General features: G+C 40.7%; 1 protein-coding gene across 8 annotated transcripts in view; it reads right to left on the reverse strand.

Annotated features, from left to right (window-relative positions):
• Nucleotides 1-19,349: 19,349 nt before the first annotated feature.
• DCDC2C (doublecortin domain containing 2C) overlaps nucleotides 19,350-25,841 on the reverse strand; it is a 141,704-nt gene continuing 135,212 nt past the window's right edge. For 3 of the 8 annotated variants that reach the window (XR_008500584.1, XR_008500583.1, XR_008500585.1), the window contains 2 exons: nucleotides 22,723-23,359; nucleotides 20,085-20,200 (listed from right to left, as the gene is read on the reverse strand). Coding sequence is in view for 5 of the 8 variants with exons in the window: in XM_054475241.1 (XP_054331216.1) it covers nucleotides 22,896-23,359 (464 nt within the window). In the remaining 3 variants the exon portion in view is untranslated. Of the gene's footprint in view, nucleotides 20,201-22,688; nucleotides 23,360-25,841 lie in introns of those variants that run through there. The other 5 variants (XM_054475241.1, XM_054475240.1, XM_054475242.1 and 2 more) reach the window with 2 other exon arrangements.

Here is a 25,841-nt window from a genome sequence, read left to right on the forward strand (position 1 = left end):
CAGAATGGGACTGGGCACTGCCTCTTGCACTGAGGACGCATTGCTCATCCCTGTGCAATGTCTTCTTCTAAGGAAATGGCAAGGCTCCCTAGATCCCACCTTGGTCTCTAATCTCCCAGTGGGTTCTTCCTGCCCACTGCATAGACAAAAGCAATTCACTGGGACTGCACCAGTGCAGTAGAGAAATAATTGAATTGACAGGAGGCTCGCCCACGTGGGAGAACTGAGTTAACACTCAAATCAGTCTCCCTGAAGGCTCAGAGCTTGAAATTTGTATGGACAATTTGGTGGGCAGGGGGCTAAGGAATGGGTGCTGCTGAATGATTAGGGATGAAATCATCAGGGTGTGAAAACGGTCCACACCCCCATGCACGCATTCCACCTCTGGATGGGGCTACAGGATCAGCTGAGTCATGAATCACAAGTTTAGGTAAAATCAGCCTGAAAGCTCCAAACACCAGTCTTAGGTTCCATGACAGTGATGTCATCTATAACAGCAACTGGGAAAGTCACAATTCTTGTGACCTCTGGCCACATGACCCCTGAGCTATAAGGGATTATGGAAACTATGCCTACATCTTAGCAGAGTTCAGGCCCCTCTCATAATCCTTACTTTATGGCCTTTTATTGGTTTTACAAAGGTGATTTAGTTTTGGGAAGGGCTATTATTATCCTTGCTTTAAGGTTAAACTAGAAACTAAATTCCTCCCAAAGTTAGTTTGGCCTACACCCAGGAATGACCAAGGACAGCTTAGAGGTCAGAAGCAAGATGGAGTCAACCATGTCAGCTTTCTCTTGCTGTCATAATTTTGCAAAGGCGGTTTCATATCTAGCATATATATCGAGGGTTGTTTAGTACAACAAGGCCTTTAGCTAAGGTAGATCTACGAATCTGTTGAAGAATCTTAGGGAAAAGACAGCCTCTTTTTCAGATGAGTAAACTGAGGCTCAGAGACTCCAAGCTGGTTGATGAAGGTCATGCAGCCAGGCACAGAGCCGGACCTGAAACCATGTCCTCTGACTCCAGGTCACTTCTTCCCACCCAGCTGCACTACAGCTAGATCAAGAGTGGAGTGTCCACAGCCTTCCCCTCGCTGAGGCCCCGAACTCATCTTCTCCCCACAGGTACAGCCATGAACAATGACACTCAAGGACTTCAGAAAGACCAACCCAAGGCCTCTGTCCTACTTGAATTGGGTGACAAGGGGCTGGTGGGTGTCCAAAGGCCAGAACTGATGTTGTTGGATGATCTGTTAGTTTCAGGTGCCCATGGCACTCTGACCTCATGCAAATCATAAACACAAGCAAAACCTCTGCATATTCGATTTTGTCTCTAGCTGGACTAATGTAACCTCTGTTAGCACAAAAACTCAGTTCATTTCATAAGACACGAGCAGCTCAGTACAGTGCCTCACTGAACATTAGAAATGCAGGAAACAATTGAAGGGTAAAAGAGAGGCGAGAGGAAGAGGCAAACAGACAAAAATGACATGCTTCATACCACCATTGGCATTTTGTCAGAACGTGAATTGTTTCAAAATATTTTCCATTCATACAAGTGGACAAGCACACAGAGCAGCTCAGCCTAGGCTTACATTAAATTAGACTTCTATCTTGGTCTTTCTGATCTAACATTTCTAAACATCCAGAATGATTAACTCTTTTTATTTTGTGGTGAGGTTCTAGAATATAAGCAACGAAGACAAAAGGCTGGTTTACCCTTGCAAAGGAAATCTTTCTGGCTTTTTGCTCACTGCAATGTAATGTAGCATTCATTGAAATATTACATGCAGTTTGCCAGAGCAGCCCTGAATCAGAGCTAGCAATGCTACAATGAGCCAGGGAGAGTCACAGTTCCAAATTCCCTGTAGGGAATCACTGGGAGCTGTTCTGTTATTTTCTCTGGAAACCAAATATTCTTGCCCTGTCTCTCTAGAGCTGCCTGCAATTACCTCACTAAGGCAAAAAAGGCTGAACTGGAACAGAAGGACTGACCATCTCTTGTTATTCAGTCCTAGTGAAGATCTATACAGCAAGCCCTTTCTGAGAAATTTCTCAAGAGATGTTAGCCAGCCAACCAGAGGGCAGCGCCGCCTCCTCCCTTCAATTTATTGTATATTGACAGTCCATGCCAGCCATGGTCAAACGGCAGATTAAAACTCAGAATAGCAATCTGTGGTGCTAAGCCAGATGGAGATGAAAAGGTCATTTAAAACTAGAGTTAACTCACATTCTTGCGAGAGGCGGGGGTCAGGGCCGGCCCTGCAGAGAACAAGCACCGGGAAAATAGCCGTATCCCAGCGCACAGAGAGCCTGAGTCCCAGGGGTCAGCAGAGCATTGGCAGCTGCTCTGCCGTGTAGGCCCAGGGAAGCAAGACCCACACTTCTGCTCTTCATCCTCCAAACAAAGGCAGCGCACCTGAGTGCCCTGAAGGTGCGAGCTCTGCACCTGCCACGTCAGAGACTGGAGCCAGGACCCGAGCTGCACGGGGTTCAGGCCGCTCACCTGCCACACACTCCCTTGGAGAGCCTGAAGCCGAGCTCCTGCTGAGGCTTGTTCAGGTTATTAATTAGCATTGCATTAGCAACGGCTGTGCATGGGGGCTGAGGGCGATTCTGTAATATTCTGTAACATAAGCAATTCATATGACGCTTCAATCTGTCTATGTAGGTCTAAATTCACCATGAGGGAATTATAACACGGATTCTAGGTGTAGCATTTATCAAGTATGATAATGATTCTTTATAACCAAAACTAGATATACATTAAACACTAGCATCAGGAAATGCATTCATTTTTATAAAGATATTTAATTAAATTTTGTAAAAATTAAATTTTAAATTTTACTTTATTGGAATAAGTTTGATTTTTGAATACTCAATTAAATTTTGCCTTTTAATTTTAATAATTTTAATTATTTTAAAAGAAAAATAGTACTATTGAAAAATATGAAAAATAACCTTAATTTTTTAACCTTAATTTATCTAAATTTATATTTTATTGGTAAAATGTTCAAATGTCCTATTATGAATGTAACTACATTTTCCTTTCTAATCCTTTAGATTAGGGATTGGTTGGCAAGCTTTCCCTGCAAAGGGCCTGCTTCACATCTGAAGAATGCATGAAAGTTGGTATTTTGCTATAAATAGAAATTATAAAAATGCAGCTTAAAGAAAAAATGGAAATAGTAAGAGAAAATATGCAGAGAGCAGCCTGTTTAGATTCTTTAAAACTGAAAATAGTAAATATGAACAGACTTTTGTCAAGCATGACCCACACAAAATTTGAGAACAGGGCATTAACAAGTTTATTTTGTGAAAATTTAACTATTGATCAAAACAGTAAATATGAGCAAGAAAATTATTCTAATCAAATCCACAATTTGAATGATTTCACATTTCCAACTTCAGTCATAAAACATATACTTTTACATATATTTTTACTTGTTTTTATGAACAAATACTGATTATGGACAAATGTTAAGAATTTTTGTTATAGTCATTAATAGGTTGGTTTATAACTTTTAAATGTTAAAAAATATATAGTGTGTGAGTCTCCATCTGTACCCCTATCCCAGGCCCTGCAATGTTGATGGCAGGCCTGTCATAAATTGCAGCAGAGGCTGTTTTCTGGATGAACACGAATGAAATCTGCGCACTCTCATCAGATTGTTCTTCCTTAAAGACGGTTTTTGATCATAGAAATCCTAAACTCAGAAGGTTTCTATATATCCCCATTGTCTCCAGTTCAAATTCCTCAAACTGACAAGCAGCGACGTCCAGTTTCTCCAGAACCTACTTTTCCTTCCTTACTTCTTGACATTCTCTATCCAAATTTTCTACTCCAGTAGACTGGCCTTCCCCAGGGCCTCCTGCCCAGGCATTGCACAGCCACGCCCATCTGCAATGGCTATTCCCGCCCACTCCACCCATTTCAACTCTCAGCCCAAGGCTGCCTCCTTGGTGACACCTTCCCAACTGCCCATGCATATGGGAGACTTCTCTCAATCCTGTGGCACATGTTCTCTGTACCCCTCGGAGGTAGGTTGTTCTGTAGTTATGTTACCCATGAATAATGTCTTACTTGCCCAAGCAGATTATTTTCTTAGATTATAACCTGACATTTTTTTTGAGGCACTGATACATGCCAAGTACTGTAAGGAACTTACATTCACTATGAAAGCAAATTCACTGAACCGAATTGACAACTGTCATGGTTAAGTTTAGGTGTCAACTTGACTGGATTAAGGGATACCCAGATAGCTGGTAAAGCAGTGGTCCCCAACATTTTTGGCACCAGGAACTAGCGTGTGGAAGATAATTTTTCCATGAACCAACTGGGGGGTTAGTTTTGGGATGAAACTGTTCCAACTCAGATGGTCAGGCATTCATTAAATTCTCATAAGGAGCATGCAACCCAGACCCCTCACATGCGCAGTTCACAACAGGATTCGTGCTCCTATGAGAATCGAATGCTGCTGCTGATGTGACAGGCAGCAGAGCTCAGAGGGGAATGCCCACTTGCCTGCTGCTCACCTGATGCTGTGCCTAACTGGCCATGGACCAGTTCCCAGTTCCTACCTGGCCAGGGACCACTACCACTCTGTGGCCGGAGGGATGAGGACCCCTGCAGCAAAGCATTATTTCTAGATGTGTCTGTGAAGGGGTGTCCAGTGGATATTAGTGCATGAGTCTGAATGGACTAGGTGAGGAAGATCACCTTCACCCAGTATGGGAGGGCACCATGCAGTCAACTGAGGCCCACACAGAACAAAAAGGCAGAGGAAAGAGAATGTGCTCACTTCTCTCACTTTTGGAGCTGAGACACTCTTCTCCTGCCCTTGGACATCAGAACTCCAGGATCTTCGGCATTTGAACTCAGGAACTGACACCAGTGGCCTCCTCAGGCCTTCAACCTTGGACTGAGATTACACCATAGATTCTCCTGGTTCCAAGGCCTTCAGACTTGGACTGAGCGACACTACCAGCTTCCCTGGTTTTCCAGCTGGCAGAAGGCCTATCGTGGGACTTCTCAGCCTCCGTAATCCTGTGAGCCAATCCCCCTAATAAAGCTCATATATAGATATCTATATTTATAGATATCTATAGATATCTATCACATATATATAAACATATATATAAACACACACATATATATGTATATATATATATATACACAGAGAGAGAGAGAGAGATACATGCCAAGTACTGTATCTATATATATTCCTATATAAACCTATATAGGTTGCATATATAAACCTATATATATGCAACATATATACATGTATGTTTATATATATACATTTATTTTATATATATACATTTATATTCATATATCCATGTGTATGTGTGTATATGTGTGTATGTATATATATTTATATATATGTTTTATTTCTCTGAAAAACCCTAATATGATAACTGGTATCCACCACAATGCTAGAAGAACCAAATTTTTTCCACTCTCTTATGTGTGTGTGTGTATATATATATATATATAAAAAGAGAGAGAGAGAGAGATACATGCATATATATAAATCTATATATATGCAACCTATATATATACGTGTTTATATATATATTTATATTCATATATATGTGTGTGTATATATATTTATATATATATGTTTTATTTCTCTGAAAAACCCTAATACGACAACTGATATCCACCACAATGCTACAAGAACCAAATTTTTTTCCACTCTTTTATGTTCCACAAATTCCTGCTCGTCAAATCTGTGTCTTATACAAGCCAACATATTCCACAGCACCTCATAGGATGCTGAGAGCAGAGTGGCCACTCAATAAAAATGCAGTATTGTTGTAGATGTCAAAGAAAAGGAAATCATAGCTAAGCTTCTAGGTAATCATGTAAAAATTACAGCGTATATGTTCATATTTCATTCTTAAAAACAAACTCCTAGACAACCTTACTCACTTATATATGATGCATACAAAATACTTATATTTTTCTGCATCTAAAATATAACAAGTCTTAGAAAATTATTTCTCGAATTAACAATTCTCCTATAAACTCATTAGAATCCTAGAAAACATAGTAAAAGATTAATTATGATATGTAGATATTATGCCATTTTTTAAAATTTCAATATACACAGATGAGACCAGAAACAGTTTAGACATCTGGTTACTATTTCTCATTGACTGCTAAGCTAATTGTGGTAAAATATGAACGAGAACTCTAAAGTCTTGACTGTCTGCAATCTGTAGGACTCTTCATTATTTTGTATAAGATCTCTCTTTGCCATAGAAATACGAGTACTCACAGTAAAAAGATAGTTTGAGATCAACTGTTTCAAGATACACAGCCTTTAATCCGAAATGTTGAGTTTGCCCCACATTCAAGATATTTAAAAACTGTATCTTGAAATACATGGACCTTTGGGGAAATAAATACAAGAAGCTGTATTTTTCATCTATGCAGTGGTGAGCTGGAGCCTGCTCTATGGGGCACAGAGCCAATTGTACACAGCTCTTCCCAACAGCGTGGTCAGTGATGTCACCTTGGTAGCTGGGTGTCCACGTGGGTGAGATGTTTATACCATGGAGGCAGACAAATGTTTTAGTAGGGCTTCCCACCCCACCCCCGAAAGCTGGTTGTTAAACACTTACTTTTTGTTTTTTGCCAGAATATTTTTGGTGGGTAGAAACATATGGAAAGGAGTGAAGCAATGATATAACTATTTTGAAATAACTTCAGAACTCATTAAAAAAATATATAAAAGGAATTATCACAGGGAAGTTTGTAAAAGGACAATGAGCAGCCTCAGTGACTTTTGGTTAACAAACTAGGTTGTTGATAGGATAAATACAAAGTCAGCTTTCCATGCTTTCATTGACTCATGTCTTCCACCAACCCCAACCTCTGTGTTGAAACTTTAATATTATCATTAAAAGTATAAACTATTTTTTGAGGTTTAAAGAATATGAAAAAGTGAAAACATACCAAAAATAAGCATTTTGTGAGAAATTCTATGTTTTCATTGGTTTAATTTTAAAAAATGTTTAAAGGAGATGTCATGACATCCAGGAGCTGTGCCTTGCTGGGAGCTCCTCTGCAGATCTGGGGCAGAGCTGGAGTTCCCTGGCCTTTCTACCACAGTGATATGGTTTGGCTGTGTCCCCACCCAAATCTCATCTTGAACTGTAGCTCCCATAATTCCCACGTGTCGTGGGAGGGAACCGGTGGGAGGTAACTGAATCATGGGGGCAGGTCTTTCTTGTACTGTTCTTGTGGTAGTGAGTAAGTCTCATGAGATATGATGGTTGTATAAATGGGAATTCCCCTGCACAAGCCCTCTCTTGCCTGCCACCATGTAAGACATGCCTCTTTCCTCCTTTGTCTTCTGCCATGATTGTGAGGTCTCCCCAATCACATGGAACTGTCAGTGCATTAAGCCTCTTTTTCCTTATAAATTAACCAGTCTCAGGTATGTCTTTATGGGCAGCGTGAGAACAGACTAATATACACAGCCATCAGGAATTTGCCTACTATGCAGAACATCAGAAATAGGTCAAAATATGTCACCATGAGAAATAAGAAAAAAAAATTGTCAATTTTTTAAAATTTTGAGTATTTCCTATATGTCCTTTTTTTCTCAATTTTCAGAGCAGGGATCAGCTTAATCAGTATGTAAACTTGTTTTCCCACCTAAAAATATGAGGCAGAAACTTTTAAGCTAATGTGTGTTGATAGTGAGAGGTGAAGCCAGCTGGGTTTCTGGGTCAGGTGGGGACTTGGAGAACTTTTCTGTCTAGCTAGAGGATTGTAAATGCAACAATCAGTGCTCTGTGTCTAGCTAAAGGATTGTAAATGTACCAATCAGCACTCTGTAAAATCACACCAATCAGCACTCTGTGTCTAGCTAAAGGATTGTAAATGCACCAATCAGCACTCTGTGTCTAGCTGAAGGATTGTAAATGCACCAATCAGCACTCTGTAAAATGGACCAACCAGCGCTCTGTAAAATGGACCAATCAGCACTCTGTAAAATGGACCAATTGGCACTCTGTAAAATGGACCAATCAGCAGGATGTGGGTGGGGCCAAATAAGGAAATAAAAGCTGGCCATGGGGGAGCCAACAGCAAACTGGCTTGGGTCCCCTTCCATGGGGTGGAGGCTTAGTTCTTTTCCTCTTCAGAATAAATCTTGCTGCTGCTCACTCTTTGGGTCTGCACTACCTTTATGAGCTGTAACACTCACCACCAGGGTCTGCGGCTTCATTCCTGAAGTCAGCGAGACCAGGAACCCACTGGGAGACAACTCCGTGTGCGCCACCTTTAAGAGCTCTAACGCTCACTGTGAAGGTCCGCAGCTTCACTCCTAAAGTCAGCGAGACCACGAACCCACCAGAAGGAAGAAACTCCAGACACATCTGAACATCTGAAGAAACAAACTCCAGACACACCATCTTTAAGAACTGTTACACTCACCGCGAAGGTCCTCGGCTTCATTCGTGAAGTCAGCAAGACCAAGAACCCACTGGAAGGAATAAATTCCAGACATGATATTACTGGTAAATGATGCCAGAGTCAAACCATATCTAAAATTGCTTTTAAAAGTTATCTGGGCAGACAATGCTCAACCCCCAAGTTCCTATTCCAGCCTCATATTTTTTGCTAAGTATTTTATGCAAGCGTTTAAAATGGGAAACGCTTATTATGGCAAACAAGGGATCAGATAAATCCATGATGTGCACTTACAGCTGGGCTTTCTCTGCACTTTCTTGTCAATTGTTTAGCAGAGTCACCAGATGTTAATTTTTCTAGATATACCTTTTGAATGATAAGCACAGAGACCACTTAAAGTCAACCATCATCTTAGTGATAAATTTACCATCTCCAAATACAACTGGTATTTGACATCTGCAAATACAACTTGTGCCCAACTGTTTCTGAGTCTATTCAGCCATTACTGGTATGTCATGAAAAGACATGACACACCTATGGACAACCCCAGAAAGGCAGCAGGAAATGGCCAGGAAACCAAATAAAGCCAGCTGCCTATTTCACACATACAGAAGACATACAACTTCCTGCTCTACTATGACTCATCCAAGATGCACCAGGCATGCCCCACAGTAGCTGCAACAGTGGACACTAAATCTATGTTTTAGACAAATGAGAACTTCTGCTGCTTGCACCACCCGGTCTCTGCATTCACCCTGGTCTTCAGCACTCTTGATTTGCAGGTCCATATAACAAATTTTGTTATCTTGTCTCTATTCCATATTGACTTGAAAGTAGCTAATTACAGCCAGGAAGAGGGACTATCTGGACAAGCATCATGCAGGTGGTGAGAAGAACTAGCTGGCAGGGCAGAGCCAGAAAAAGACCAGCTGAAAAACAGCAGACCAAAGACCTGAAACACGCCATAAAACATTAATTTGTCTTTTTAGTATTCATCCTGAGTCAAGGCAATTATGTTTAATGAGGATGCATGATGCCTTTTCATAAAGACTCACATGCCAAGGGTTTACATTGTGTATAGGTGTGCATACAGGTGTGTGTGCAGGTGTGTGCACTCTGGTGTGAACAGAGCTCAGTGAAGAGATAAATCTCCACCCAGGACTCTGTGTCCCACGTGTCTGCTGCAGAGTGATTAAAAACAAACCCTGCCCTGAATTTGACTGCATTCGTGCCCACTCATGCTGTGCCTCTGCAAAGTGGCTGGACAGGTTCCAGCGAGGGTGGATTAAGTGGGGAGAGGCATCCTCCCCTCTGATGCCTTCATCTCAGTTTCTCAAGGAAGAAAAAAAAAACTGACTCAAATCACCCCAGGAAGAAAAATAATTACATATTCTATCATTGTTTATCTTTACTTGGCAAAATCTCTCCACCTACTTCTCGAGTATTTCTTACTCTACTTATCTATTATCCTCCAAATCCCCTTATCAAAAGGGCAAAAAGATAAGAGAATGTTCTATCTTTTGGACAGAGATACCTTGCCAAGAAATCAAGCTCTTTAAAACTACCTATCAAAAGGCAAAACCTAAGACATCCGTTTCAGGCAAAGATGGAGTCACAGGGACTGGATTTACTCTCTTCGCTTAAATAACTAGAAAACCAGACAAAAATGTAAGATTTTCAGACAGTTGGCTTTGCAGGACCACACTCCCTAAGCGAAGGAAACAAAAAGAGAACCCAGAATTGCCCATCGGCCACCTGGAGGAGGTTCCAGGCCAAAGGGCAGGGAGGGAACACCCAAACAGACCCCAGACATCTTGGTGAGCAGCAAAGGCAAAAGACAGAGGGTCAGGGAGGTGATGGGCGCAGAAATTTTCAGGGCAGAATAGCAGGGAGGAGGCAGCTGCCTCAGGAGCAGGCTCTGCAGAGCTGTTTGTGGATCTGCACATCCACGAGAAATAACCACGCCCAGGAAAGGCCAGCCACCATGAAGAAGCAGGCAGGTGGGTTCTCAAAGCACACATGGGGTTTGGAATAGCTCGTGTTCCTGCCAAAGTGGGAAGTCTGCATAACATACACACGGGGCATCGTTACTGCCCCCATAGTCTGGAAGGCCCAGCCAAGTGCCTGCCTGCGGTGCTGGCTTCGTTAGCCGGATGCTGTACTTAGAAGCCTCTGCTCCAGACCCAGCCCACGGAGCAAAGGTGAGATAGTAGCCCAAAGACAGTAGCCTGTGTAGGCTGTCCAGGGAGCCATGAGGTGTCCCAGCCCTAAAGCTCCACCCTGCAGGAGTGCTAGATACCCCATGGAAACTGGCCACATTATCACATCTTCTCCCTTTGCATCTCAACCATCAAACGATGGTTTTTCTAAGTTAACCTTGCTCCTTCTGAGCTTTCTTGAGCAAGTTCAGAATGTGAAGACACAGCTGCTGGTGCCCCAGCTCCAGAAGAAGAATATGGAAAGAGTTGAGCTGTGCCAGTTTTGGATCAGTGTCGCCAGGCACTTCAAACAGAAAATCAGCTTAATTCCAATAGCGGTTTATTTTTTTCGTTCAACTCACGGAATAAAATGAATGTTTTTAGAATTTGGTTCAGTTGAAGATGTAAGCACCTGACATGACTGTGAATGATACGGTAAATTCAGTTAAGACATACGGTAAATTCAGTGAAGACAAAACTGTATGTTTTGTAGGGATCTTATGAAGCTACATTTAAGTTGAGCCCTGTGCTGTGGTTTAATAATATTTTTACCAAATTAAAAAACCTATGGAAAAGAAACATACTTAGAATTGGTTGTGATATGCATGTATTTTCCTAACAGCCAGAATAGAAACTGTCATTGTCAAAACTGATATTTTTTATATAGCAAAGAGCACACGAACTACAAAATGTTTTGGTAATTTTTAAACAAAAAACAACTTCAGCATGACAATAGGCTCTTTTCTCTCTTGGCTTCCTGTTGTCTGTCCCATTGTAAAAATGTTTGCGCTTTGAAGAAACACTCTGTAAATCAAAATAAGCGTTTTACAGCAGATTAAATTTTTTTTAAGTTTTCCAAATTTTGGTTGCATTTAGTTCAAAATCAGTTAGGTTTTGATCAAATTATTAAACAATTAAACAAAACCTCCAACCATTGAAGTTTTGGTAATTTGTAATTATAAGAAAGAAAGTTTGAAAATAGGAGTTCATTGAAATTTGTTCTTTCAAAAGCAAGCGAGGCATTCAACATATCCATAGAAGGAGGCGAGTGCAAGTGGATTTTGAACTTCTATAATCTTGCCTGGAAATATTTCAACTTGTAGAATTTTCTGATAGAGCACCTATTTTTAATTGGATAAGTTCATGTTTTGTACCACAATCAGATAAAACTAAGAGGCTCTATGATTTTGCAGCATATAAATTTAACAGAAAATTAAAAGAATATCAATAGAAACAACTTCTTTAATTTTGTCTTGTAAAAATATTTGTCAATAAACGACATCTTAAATGGATACACAAAGACAGTATCTACAAAAATATTTGCCTAAAATATTTACAATTTTAATATTTTTAAAATAGTATTGAGAGTTTCATACATTTAGCAAAATTTGCTCTGAGCTTACCAGGCCCCTCAGCACTTCCAGAGACGGTTCTTCCTCAAATTAAAAATCTAATAGTAGAGCATAGAGAGGAGAGTCCATGGGAGACATGAAACATTTTCAAATTTACTCATCACAAAATTCTACTTTGAAGAAGATTTCAAGAAATTTCGTAAAAAATTAAAAATAATTAGACTATATTAAAGCATATGTCTTTGGGAAAAATACCAGAGACACAGTGTTAAATAGAGATAATTTTAAGACTATAATAAACACACGGGTACATATACAGAATAGTTATTTTGCTTTTTTAAAATTTAGATAACCCATATTTAAAACGTCTATTTGTTTTGCCTAAATGAACGTAGATATTTTGTATTTACTTTATATAAAAACTTGTTTTGGCCAGTCACACTGGCTCCCTCCTGTAATCCCAGCATTTTGGGAGGCTGAGGCGGGTGGATCACCTGACGTCAGGAGTTTGAGACCAGCCTGGCCAGCATGGCGAAACCCCGTCCCTACTAAAAATACAAAAATTAGCCAGGCATGGTGGTGCACACCTGTAATCCCAGCTACTTGGGAGGCTGAGGCAGGAGAATCGCTTGAACTCGGGAGGTGGAGGTTACAGAGAGCTGAGATCGCGCCACTGCATTTCAGCCTTTGCGACAGAATGAGACTCAGTCAATAAATAAATACATAAATAAAAACTTGTAGTTTAAAAAAAAACTGTCTTCAGAGGCACCAATGTTATAAAATTGATTTGGTGGTCAAGAAATCTCTTTCCCTGTCTCCGCTTCCCTCTCTCCTTTTCTCTCTCACTTTTCACACACATACATAAATTATTTTCAGTATCCCCTTCTCACTATCAAAAGCATCCTGGCTCCAGTGATAAGTTATATAGTCATCCTAATCACTGGCTCTGTGGAGAGTGCTTCAACTTTCCCTTCCCTCTTTCCCATAAGCAAGGGGAAAAAATACCTACCCAATGTCAGGGGAAGGAGGCTGTCATGTATATCAGTCACAGAGATTGTGGGTCTGTGGGAGAGAGTACCTGATGTGTCATCCCCAGTGAAATTGCTGTCTGGTCAGCCGACCTGCCAAACTACTTCTTGTACTTCTATGAACCAAGAGAGAACAGAATTAAAAATATGTGGCAGGTACATCACCAAGGAAACCTGCATTCCCACCATTTGTCATGTAATTTCATGGGGAAGCACTTCTGAAACAGCAGAGTAATGACCACCCAAAGCCCACTCCTGCATAAAAGTAAGGAGAATACCAGATAAAAGGGCCCAAATCACCTTTTTTGGAACTCCAGAAGTTAATCAAAACGTTACAGCTATCCAAGGAGAATTTATTTAAGAAAAATAACTGAATGTCAGTAATAACAGCAACTTCTGTGACATTTTAACTTGCCTATTCCAATCTCTCTCTCTCCAGCTCAAGGGTAGCCTTGAAAACTGGTAGCCTTATAAATACAGTAGCTGTGAAAACTGAAGCTCGGCACCCCCTGGGGAAAGAAGAGTGGGTTTGGAGCTCCCTAAGCACTCATACTCAGAAAACTGTCACTATTTGACCTGTCTGGCAGTGTTATGAAAGCTCCACTCTCAGGGCTTGTTTTTATTTGACCTCAGAGTTCTCTCTGTATGAATGGCCCTATCCCTGGGACATTTGTCAAAAACAATTAGTGGCAATTGTTTAAACATCACAGCTACCTGACATGATAATACCAGTTGGAGCTAATAAGAGTCTGACCAAAAAAGCTTTTTAGTACTAAGGAAAAACAAGGAAGTAAGGTGTTTACAGGGGGCTTTGCAAAATTCTGACATATCTTTGAGAATCGAGATGGCCATGTACATGTGCATAGCTGTATGCATGCCCAGGAAAGACCTGAGGAGGCCCTAAACCCTCACCTCTAGCTGACCTTGAGGCTCTGCACAAGCAGGAAGTGAAGGCTAAGGCAGAGTTGTAAACTCACTGCTGGAATATTGAAGGTGTGCCCCAACACACATACGGAACCCCCTCAGAATACACTAGAGACATTGAATCAAAACATTTCAGGAAATCTCTGTTCTATCATTAGCTTAATACTAAGCTCAACAAACTCTAAGTAGAATAAACAACTCAAAGGGATCTGTACCCATACACATCATCATCAAACTATCAAAACACAAAGTGAGAATCTCAAAAACAACAAGAAGGAAGTAACTCCTCACAAACAAGGGAATCTCACTAAGATTCACACCCGTTACTAAACACTATAGTAAAACCAGAAGCTCAAAGAGAATCACCACTGGGACAGCAATCACAAAAACAGTCACCATAAGCATGAAAATAAGAAATATCTGAAAAAAAAAGAACTCCCAAACAGCAATCCTTGGACAACATATGCTCCTCCCAGAACTTTGGAAGAAGCCTTTTGATTTTTCCCAGCCTTCCTCTGCCACTTCTATGGTAGCGAAAATAGTTTCTTTGCCCATACTTTTTTCTGTAAAAGGGAAATATGTTTCTATTGTTTCTTTTCTTTCTAGTTTCTGCTGCTCAGCTTGGAAGCCTCAGCAGACATTTCAAATACCCCTCTTTACTTACTTTCTCACTTTCTCTTGTGTGCTCCAGGTAGGTTCTGACACTGTCAGATCAGGGTGCCTTCTTTGGTTCCCTTTTTTTTCTGACACAGATATTTGTTTTTTGACATTCTTCTATAGTTCTTGCCTTATGGGATCTCCCATAGTAAGACATGTAAAATTGATGAGTTTTGATTCTGCCGAAGCATCTATTATTCAAACACACTTTGTGCCTTCTCAACTCTGATGTTGTATAATTCCACTAGGAAATATTTGCTCACCAAGCCTCCCTTTACCCCAGGTGAGACTTAACCTATCATTATCCTGCCTGCCTCTCTTTCAGTAGCTCTCTTGCTGTCTATACCTTTCCTTAGAGACCTAAGTCTATAAACTATCCATGCATATTTTCCAAAGGCAAATGCTAAATCTGATGCCCTGCCTAAAATATTGTATCATCTTCAATTCGTGGAATAATACTTGAAGTACTCTATTCTTAGTGTCTCGGTCCTCTCAAATCTAACTTGATATAATCCTAAGTCTTTAAAAGATGATGTCCAACAGTACTTACTACTGACTCCATGCCAGTGGCTTCAAGGAGTGTCCTCCCAGAGGCTCTTCACTCAAGAACCCCTTTAAAGAAGTAATCCATATTATCCCCTTAAACTTTCTCTTCATGTTGTACTTCATTAGGCCCCATCATTTTTCCTGATATAATAGCAACTTACAATCTTTTTCCTAGTCTTATATTTTAAAAGCAATTTTATAACTATCAACCCTAGCCTTCATTATTAAAATATTTCCTGAAATCTGAAAATATCACATACCCTCTTTCATGCCTCCCTAAGCTGTCCTCTAAGACTGCCAACTTTGTCTCAAAGAATGCTCTCTCAGTTTCCAACTTGATGAATTTATCATCCTTATTTTCCCTTCCATTTTTTCTTTTCAAATTGTCAGAAGCATTCAAACAAAAGCAACTCCATCTTGAATAGGGGTTGAGTAAAATGAGGCTGAGACCTACTGGGCTGCATTCCCAGATGGTTAGGCATTCTAAGTTACAGGATAAGATCAGAGGTTGGCACAAGATACAGGTCATAAAGACCTTGCTGATAAAACAGGTTTCAGTAAAGAAGCTGGCCAAAACCCACCAAAACCAAGATGGCAACGAGAGTGACCTCTGATCGTCCTCATTGCTACACTCCCACCAGCACCATAATAGTTTACAAATGCCATGGCAACATCAAGAAGTTACCCTATACGGTCTAAAAAGGGGAGGCATGAAAAATCCACCCCTTGTTAATAGCATATAATCAAGAAATAACAATAAAAATGGGCAATCAGCAGCCCTTGGGGCTGCTCTGCCTATGGAGTAGCCATTCTTTTATTCCGTTACTTTCTTAGTAAACTTACTTTCACTTTGCACTGTGGACTGGTCCTGAATTCTTTCTTGTACAAGATCCAAAAACCCTCTCTTGGGGTCTGGATCAGGATCGCTTTCCAGTAACAAAATCTCAAGCTGTAACTTTTAAATTGGCACTCATCATTGTCCATTTTTCTTATAAGTTTACTTAACCTTTTATTGCATACTATTTACTCTCTCTTAAAATTTGTTACATCCTCTCTTCACTCTCAATTGCTGACATGACTGTATGCTTCATTTGAAAATGTGAAAGCAACCAGAGAGATTACCACCATCTAACCTATGATTGTGCCTGCATCAGTATCAAGATCTCATTCTGTCCTGTTCAAACAGCAGTAGTACCAAGTGTCCATACAGCCCTCCCTCCACATTTTCTTATATCCTGTCCCTGTGGCTTTCTTAAGAATAGAAAACCTCACTCTTTCTCTGGCATATCATTCTAATAATTGCCTACAACACGTTCTAGTATCAATCATTGAGAGAAGACAGAAAGAAGAAGAAAGAGGAAGCGAAGGGAAATTGAAAACCCTATCTTGAGATCCCATATCTTGGTGCAGCTGCTGCCCCATCTCCCTGCTACATTCATAGGATAATTTCTCCCAAAGTTTTATTTGTTCTTCTGCCACATTTTCTCTCTTCTCTCCTTCTGGGGCTCCAATTTTATCTATATTATGCCTTTTCACGATGTCCACACATACCTTATATTCACTTGGGTATTTTCTGTTTTTCTTTTCTCTGTGTTGGGTTTGGATATTTTCTATTGATCTGTTCCCCAGTTTACTAATCTTGTTTTCTTCTGTGTTTGGTATGTTGTCACCTCCATTTATAATTATCTTCAGATATCATATGTGTCTGTTCTAAAATTTCTTCTTGATCCTTTTTTGCAGATCCTCCTTCTTCAGTGAAAGTCTTCCCTCTATCTTCCTGAACATATTATTGTCATTTTAAAATTCTTTTTGCTAACATCTGTACACCTGTGTGATTGCTGCCTCACCTGTGTTTCTCTTGTCTGTTTAGTCTCTTGATTTTCAGTTATGTATTCCTGTGTCTCATCATACCTAATAATCTTTTATTGAATGCAAGGCATTGTATTTAAGACAATGATATCTTCCTCCAGGGAGGAGTCTCCCTTTTCTGATAAACAAGAGTGAGACTGATTATTTAATCCCATTGAGAACTAAGCCAAGAGGGAACTGGACTGCACTGTTCCTAAGACCCACCTACCTTTTCTCTCTCCTTCTAGAATATGAATTCTGTGAACACAGAGCTATTACACGTCTTGCTCATCATTTTCTTCTTTTGAGGGACAAACAAAATACTCCAAGGGGCACTGCAGAGGCACACATCAATCAGATCATTGATTCAAATTATAGTTTAAAAAGTGAACAACCAGTAAAAATAAACCATTCATTGTTCTGAATAAAAAATTACAAGAAAAAAAGTTTATATGTGACTTTCACCAACCTTCTCTAATTTAGACATCAAGTTAATTCCTGAAAATACAATTACATTTTTCATATATGGCCTGCTGGTGGGCACTAAAATATTGAAATAATTTATGAAATAATTAGTTAAAAGTTTAATTCTTACCAACATAGCTTTACATCTTATTCCATTTCTATTCATTCAATTAACAGATAATTGAAAATTATGTTGATAATTGAATTGAAATAATATCTGATTGAAATAATTATCTGATAATAATTGAATTGAAAGCACCTAGCAAACATATCAGGCAACTGAAAGGAGGAAGGTAACAGATTCCAGACATAATCGTGTTGGAAAACCAGGCACTCTGCAGCCTCACTTTCTGTGGGAAATCTTTCCAATGGTCATCTTGTATGAGACTAACATGGTAATAAGATTTCCCATATTTTAAAGTGCTTTATATGAAAAATAAAAGGTTGATATAAGAGAAAATGACTCAAAAAATGTGCTAACTATTGCAAATGCATGCTCATGTATAAACACAAAAGTGCACGTTGGTTTCTTACCCACCAACTCCTCGATGCAGAGTGGAATCTGTATGATTTCGACGAAATCAGTAAAGTGACACAGCAGTGCTTTCAGATACAGGCACTATGTAGAGACGTTTATTAAACTGAAGAAAACAGCAAATGAGCCGCGTTGGGGAGAAATATTATGTCCATGGTTCTTAGTGGTTTCGCAACTCAAAAGAAAGTTAATTCTCTCCAAGTTTTTGTTAGTGAGCACGCGGTAGGCTGACTAGAGCAGGAATACATGCAACAGCATTCAAACCTGCTCCACAGGCTGGCTTTTAGAAGACAAAAAGACTTTCCCATTTTAACAATCTCTTTCCCACAAACATGCACTAATTTTAACTATCCTATTAAAAGAGAAACAAAAGGGGCCTAATACATTTTAAAGTTACAGAAACATTCCTAAAAGCCTTGCAACGTTTTCAAGAGCTTGAGATCTTGTGTCGGGGCTGTGGCATTACTGATTGAGGTTTTGGGAATTAACACAGCAATCCTGAACAATCCCAACAAATAAAATTACTTTACGGGAGAAAAAAGTCCCATTCAACTTTTCATAAAAGACTAGTTGGATTTAGAATATATGAACACAGGTTGTAAGCTATTGAAAGTCTTTAAAGATTTTGGAAATGGGTCCACACAATACATAAAATCTGGCTATTTTCAAAAGTCCATATAAGTTTCAGAACAATCTAGAGTTAACACTTGGAGTTAAATAAAAATAAATTGTAAGGCAGACTAACTTCTAAAACACTTTTAAGCATCAGCAAAAATATAAGTTGAAACTATTGATCCTGCCGCCAATAGTTAAAACTATTGTAATAATAAATATAACAGTAAATACATTTAAGCTTTTAATATGACAATGTTGAGTGCCTTGGAGATGAAGACATTTAAGTTGCTATTGTGAATATTTAATCTTGTTGATAGCATATAAATTTTTACCAAAACATAAAGGTAAACAATCTACACCATCTTTAAATATGACCAGAATACAAACAAAATAGAGAGCTAAAAGCTATATGTGTGTCTCAGCAAAACAATCTTCAAATTCCTAAGACAAACAGAGCAAATTGAAGGCACACATAATTTGCTGAAATGAAAATCTTTGCTAAAGAAAGACTGTCAAATCTCCCCAGACTGGTAGATTATATATGTGTGTGCGTCCCTGGGAGGGATATATGTATATTAGGCCATGTGTACACACACACACACACACACACACACATGCACACACATAGTCTAATGAAGCCACATGGGTACTATTTTTTGCCTTCATAAAAATAAGTAAATAAGTTAATAAAATCCTTTTCCCAGCTGTATTAGTCTGTTCTCACACTGCTATAATAAACGACCTGAGACTGGGTAATTCATGAAGAAAAGAGGTTTAATTGGCTCACAGTTCTGCAGGCTGTATAGGAGGCATCTGGGGAGGCCTCAGGAAACTTACAATCATAGCAGAAGGGCGAAGGGGAAGCAAGAATCTTCTTCACATGGCAGAGCAGGAGAGAGACAGTGAAGGGGGAAGTGCTAAACACTTTTAAACAACTGGATCTCGGGAGCACTCACTCACTACCACGAGAACAGCAAGGAGGAAGTCCACCCCCATGATTCAATCACCTCCCACCAGCCCCCTCCTCCAACACATGGGGATTACAATTCGACACGAGATTTGAGTGAGGACATACAGCCAAACCATGTCACCAGCGAACCCTGGATTGTTTTCCTTTTCACTTTGAACTAGTTATTCAGAAGGTAAAACATTTTTATACTTTGAACTTTACATAGCAAAGGTTATCAGTACCTGCTTTTGTGACAACCTCCAAGTTACATATAAATGAGATACCTTCCCGTACACATTCCAGGAAAATATCATGATGGGAAAATATACACAGGTTTTTTCAAATTCTTCTCATTTTCTGAATGACCTTTTGGGGGCTTAATGATAAAGAACCACGTTTCATTCTTTAAAATGTTTACTAAAAAGAAATATCACCGAGAAAGGGAATAAGAAGAATATGGAGCTCAATTAGGAAACCTCGTCTTTGGCTTTCGAGAAGACACCACTGTGTGGGGCTTTAGTTTCACCCAACATGTGATTTTCTTGCTGTTAAAATGTCCATATGTGACATGGAAGCCCCACGGCTGAAGAAAAGTGGACTTCAGGTAATAACAAAGGTGGTTTTGTTAATCTACAGGTTTCCACTCCCGGGCCATCTGGAAGACATAGACAAGCAGGTTAACAGAAAACATCTTCAAGCTGTGATCTGGCCACAGTTTGTTTCTGGTTATCTCAGGAGCTGGCATTTCTGTTGGATTCTGGATTCTGGGTGTTGTTCCTGGGAGGGGTGGGGTGGGACCTGGGACCTGCAGCACACACAGCTCCTCACGGCACACCCAACGGCAACATGCCACCGTGCAGAACCGACACAGGAAACCTGGAACACTGACTTCAAAATTAGCTTTTATGCAGTGCTGGTGGCCACTCCATTTCAGTTCATCTAAAACAACCCTTCCCATTCCTCTGCCCCTTCCTTCATCTTCTCCCCCTTCTCACTCCGCAGCCCCCATCCTGACCAACCAGCATTGAGTGTGCTGAGTCTACAGCAGTGTTCGAATCTGGATCATCTGGTTCAATCATGGTGCTGAATAACCCTCCTGAAGATCTATTTAAGCCATCCTCCTAGTACCAAGACCACTCTAAAACTAAGCCCCAAAATGTGAACATCATCTAGAGGCAACATTTTAAATTTTTTAAATTATGTATCCATTAAGTAAAATGAATCTCTTTTATCTCTAGTAAAATGTTCAGAGTGTTTAATTTCATTTGATTCATACGACAATTCTATATTAAGGAAGATAGAGTACTGTAATAGACCTGAAATCAAATTTTATAAAAGAAGCAGCCTAGGCAACATAGTAAGACTCCCTCTCTCCAAAAAAAAGAAAAGTAGCCAGACGTGGTGGCTCATGCCTGTAGTCTCAGCTACACAGGAGGGAGGTGGGAGGATGCTTGAGCCTGTCATTGTGCCACTGCACTCCAGCCTGAGCGACAGAGCAAGACCCTGTCACAAGAAAAAGGAGGAGGAGGATGAAAAGGAGGAGGAGAAGGGAGGAGGGGAGGGAGAGTGGGGAGGAGAGAAGAAGAGGGAAGAACAGGGAAGAACAGGAGGATGGGGGTGGGGAAGAAAGAAGAAGGAAGAAGATGATGAAGAAGAAGTAGGAGGAGGAGGAGGAGGAAGAGGAGGAGGAGGGAGGGAGGGAGGGAGAAAGGAAGGAAGGAGGGAAAGAAAAACATGAATTCCAGTCCCATCCCTGCTCCCTCCAAGCTACAGGTCTCGTGTGACTTCAGGCCAGCCACCTAACCCCTATGGGTACTTCACGGTACGATGTCTGTTGGGAATTCTGTGATCTCTAAATTTGTTTCCGGCTCTAAGAAACTATGATCCTACTGTCATTGTCATTTTCCAGAAGACAACTCATGTTCAGGGAGGAAAAGTAAATCGTTCAAGACCCTGTGGTCAACAAATGGCCAGGCCAGGGCCTGGCTCTCTTAGCCCTAATCCATTCCTTCCGCAGCAGCTTGCTGCTCTAAACCACAGGCACTAGGGCAGCTGGAAAAGAAGTCATCAACAAAAGTAATTAGAAATGCAGTTTCAAAGTTCTTTTTCCAGCACTAAAATATATACTTAGAATGGAGCCAAATCAAAGTAGGTGTGCTCTCTAGCAGAAACTTATTAACTAAAAAATGCTCAGGATGAGATAGTGATGGATCCTATTTGATTACAAATTTCCCCCTTAAAGTGTTACAAATGTTCTAGTCAAGTCTAAAAACAAATCAAGAAGCCCAAATATGGTGAAATAATAGCTTTTCTTTCTCCTTCCATCTGCAACACTGTATATACCACTAACTGGCAGATAGTGTGAAACTGGTCTGATCTTTAAGAGGACTTGGACCATCCTAGAATCCCCGTTGCCATCTTTGTGCTAGCCGGCAAGAAGCTCAGCCAACCTGGAGTCAAGTGCAGGCCTCATCTTAGTAGGGACTCTGCCTGTCTTCTCTGGCTTGGTAATAGAAACAAAAAGACAACTACCCAAATGGAGTAACTGGAGTCACCAACATTTCTTAGTGCCTTTTGTGTGTCCAGTATGGTTCTGCTTATGGTAAGTAATTTTCCCAACAGCCTATGAGTTAATTATTATTATTAGCTCTAAACTGAGCCACAGACCTCATGTACACCCTTAATGAGGAGAGAAGCCAAATCTGTGTACTGACTTAAAAGTCCATTCTCTTAGCCACCAAAAATGTACATAGGATTCTACTGCCCATTTAGGACATATAAGGCATATATACACCTATATCGGCAAATGTATGTACAAAGATGTGTGTGTTGTGTGCAGATAAAAACAGATATGTATAATTATTATAATATGCCTTAATTCGCTTTTTAAAAGGGGGAACACGTTAGAGATAACTATGTAAACATGTGCCATTCGCAAGGTGGCGAAGTCACTCTGGAATGCCAAGTGTGGGTTGACAGTGTAAGAAGGGAAGGTCGGCCCCAACGGGCAATGATTCACCCAGTCTCGCTAACGAGCCTCTTCCCTCCCAGACTTGCACAGTTAGGGAATGGAGGAAGGAATTCCACATGAATTTCAGCTTACAACATGTGTTTAAAAACGTATAGTCTTGCAACCAAAATATGAAATTCACGATTTTTAATATTCCACCAGCATACCTCTTTAGCATAATGTGAAAAAATGTCCACTTTTATTTTCATTTGTCTTGTGATCCTTTCTAGTTTTTGACTGTTTTCTTCACAACATGGTTGACATGTTGTTCTCATGGTATTTGTTGTTTTATTTGTTACCCCTGAATCATGTGTTTCTGAGACGATCGTGCCAGGCATGGCTACATGGATGACTCCAGCGTCTCAGGTGGCTGCTCTTGGCATGACTGTCCTGAGGACGGCTGTATGGGGGACTCCAGTGTCTCAGGTGGCTGCTCTCGGTGTGGCTGTCCTGAGGACGGCTGTGTGGGGGACTCCGGCATCTCAGGTGGCTGCTCTTGGCATGACTGTCCTGAGGATGGCTGCGTGGGGGACTCTGGCATCTCAGGTGGCTGCTCTCGGTGTGGCTGTCCCAGACATGGCTGCGTGGGGGACTCTGGCATCTCAGGTGGCTGCTCTCGGTGTGGCTGTCCCAGGCATGGCTGCTCAGAGGACTCTTGTTCCTCAGGTGTTTGTTTTTCTTGTCTTAGTGACGATTTTTCTTGTGATTGTCCCATCGGTGGTTCTCTGTGGGCTTCTATTTCTACTGGGGTTTCTAGTAGTACAGGTGTATTTTCTTCCTCTAGAATGTCATATGATTCTTTTTCTTGTTTTCAGTAAATAAAATAAGACAAAATCACCAATAAATCTAGTAGCCACCTAAATCAACTGAAATAAATCATAAAAAGACAAACATTGCTGCTATATCATTGACTTAGTAGCGACAGTGATAACGCTAACGAAAATACTCTTCACATAGGGTATTACATGTGCAATGTGTTTTTCCATGCATTATCTCAAACAAGCATAAAATACGACGAGATAACATCAGAGAAGCTAGAATCAAAGGTGTGTTACCAAATGCTAATTACACAGACACAATCCATTAGTCATTTAAAAATTGAAAAGTCACAGGAAAGATTCTTGCTTTTTCTGAGTCAGTGAAACAGAAAAGGCATTTTTAATAAAATGAAAAAGAAAGAAATCAGAGTGCAGGAGAATCCAGAGGCCATGCCCTTCACAGTAGACCCCAACACATGAAAACCAACTTTCAGAGCTCAGGAAGAATACCCCACAGCAATCAACCTTTCACCGGCCAAACTACATTTCCCGATGCTAACATTACCTTTCCTATGGGGATGAATGCCATTTGGCAGAGGAAATTAAAAAGACGCTCCTGAAAACTGAAAACGAAACTGTTTGAAATAACATTTAAAAAGATGTCTTCAGCGAGAAGCCTTGCAGAGACTGAGAGGGGCCAGGTCGCTCAGCTGACATGGAGAACTCGGCATGTTCACATACTGCCTTCCCCCAAAACCTGCTCATCCCCTTGTTTTCAGAAGCAGTGCACAGACCCAAACCAGAAACCTCAACTCCAATTTCATTCTCGCCCCCCATATCCACTCTGTGGCCAGTGCGGTCAATTTTGTCTACTCCCAGGAATCTATCACTTCCTGTCTGGGTCCCTGGGTCCCACCCCTGCCTGGGTCCAGGACTCCACACCCGAAAGATAGAATATGATGCACACACATAATACTCTCATCCCTTTCCCTTCTCCCCCTGCTATCACAGCCACTTCTTAGAAACATAAATTTGATCACATCATCTCCCTGCTTCAGCATTACCTACAGGATAAAGAACAAAATCCTTACATTGACAGACGAGGGCATGGCGACAATGGCCAGGTGACCACCAAAGATGTAGAACTGCCCGAGACTGTGTTACCAGACAGAGAACAGCTAAACAGAGCCAGGTGACTAGTTCAGACCAAAGGGATGTGAAACATGATGTGTCCCTTCTGGGCTGAGATGGCTGGGTATCTAATGTGGCTTCCTATGTCTTTCCTTCTCCTCCTGTAGAAAACTCAGAGACCATGTGTTGAGGACAGTAGCATCACAAAATCAAGGATCCCTGAGTCACCGTGTGGAGGAGAGCCACCCAGGAAAGCCTCCAATCCACAGTAGGCTGCTGTGATCAAGAAATAAGGATTTATTGTGTAAAACCACTGAGTTTTGGGATTGATTTTTTTTTTTTTTTTTTTTTTACTACAAATTAGCTTTGCGTCTTCTCACTGATGGACCTTAAAAGCTGAACCTTGTCTGTATCTCCATCTTCCTCACATACTATTCCTTCCTCAGGCACATTCACTTTTTGCTCCAACTGCCCCAAACTAGTTGCACTCCCCCAATGCACCCTCACTCTTCCATGCACTTGACTAAGCTGACCTCTCTGCCCACCACCCCCTTCCTCACCCTGTCAAGTTGGCAAATTCCTACAAGCCCTTCTCAATTCATTTTTGCAATCCTCTCCTTTATAACACATTCTATAAATCGCTGCAGCCTCCCTCCCAGGCCCTGACAGTCAATCGTTCTCTCTGTGGTATATTTCCAGGGTATCCAGTACACACCTCTATTTGAACACGTATCTCTCTTATGAGACTTTCTTGTCCATAGATCTGTGCCCAAACCCCAATACACATGAGCTTCTTGAGAAAAACAAAACTGAGTCTCATTCCAACAGATTCCCTCCACATTCTGGACAGCACTTGGCCCAAGGTCAGCAGTTCCATATTGTCTTTCTATTTTTAAAAAATGATTAACAGCACATGAGTCCGGCTGCCTCCGTCCACTTTCAGATTCATCTTGAACAAGGCACCTCCCCTTCTGGGTTTCAGTTAATTCTCTCTTTGAAAATAGGGGTAAAAATATGGATCTTTAGGAATGGTAGGATTAAGATGACATGACAATGAAAGCACACTGTGAATGGAAAAAATGGATACATACATGATATGATACTCATCATCACATAAAAGCTTAAACAGAAAAAAAGGGGAGGTTATAGAAGAAAATACAAAGACTGTCACACAGTGATGTATGACTATGTGCCAAGCAAAAGGCAGGGGCTGAGTGCTCTGAGGGCGAAGCAACTCTCTGCTAATCCCACAGGAAGACCTGCCTGGCTGCTCACACCTCATGCTAACTTAGCGCCCTCCTGCACCTGGGCATGATTCTCTGCATCAAGTCTGTCTCCCCCACTAGAGGGCAGGGATTGCGTTTACTCATCTTTGTTTCTGAAGTGCCCAGCTCAGC

This window comes from Pongo pygmaeus, chromosome 12, assembly GCF_028885625.2.
Source record: "Pongo pygmaeus isolate AG05252 chromosome 12, NHGRI_mPonPyg2-v2.0_pri, whole genome shotgun sequence".
Taxonomy (NCBI): Eukaryota; Metazoa; Chordata; class Mammalia; order Primates; family Hominidae; genus Pongo; species Pongo pygmaeus.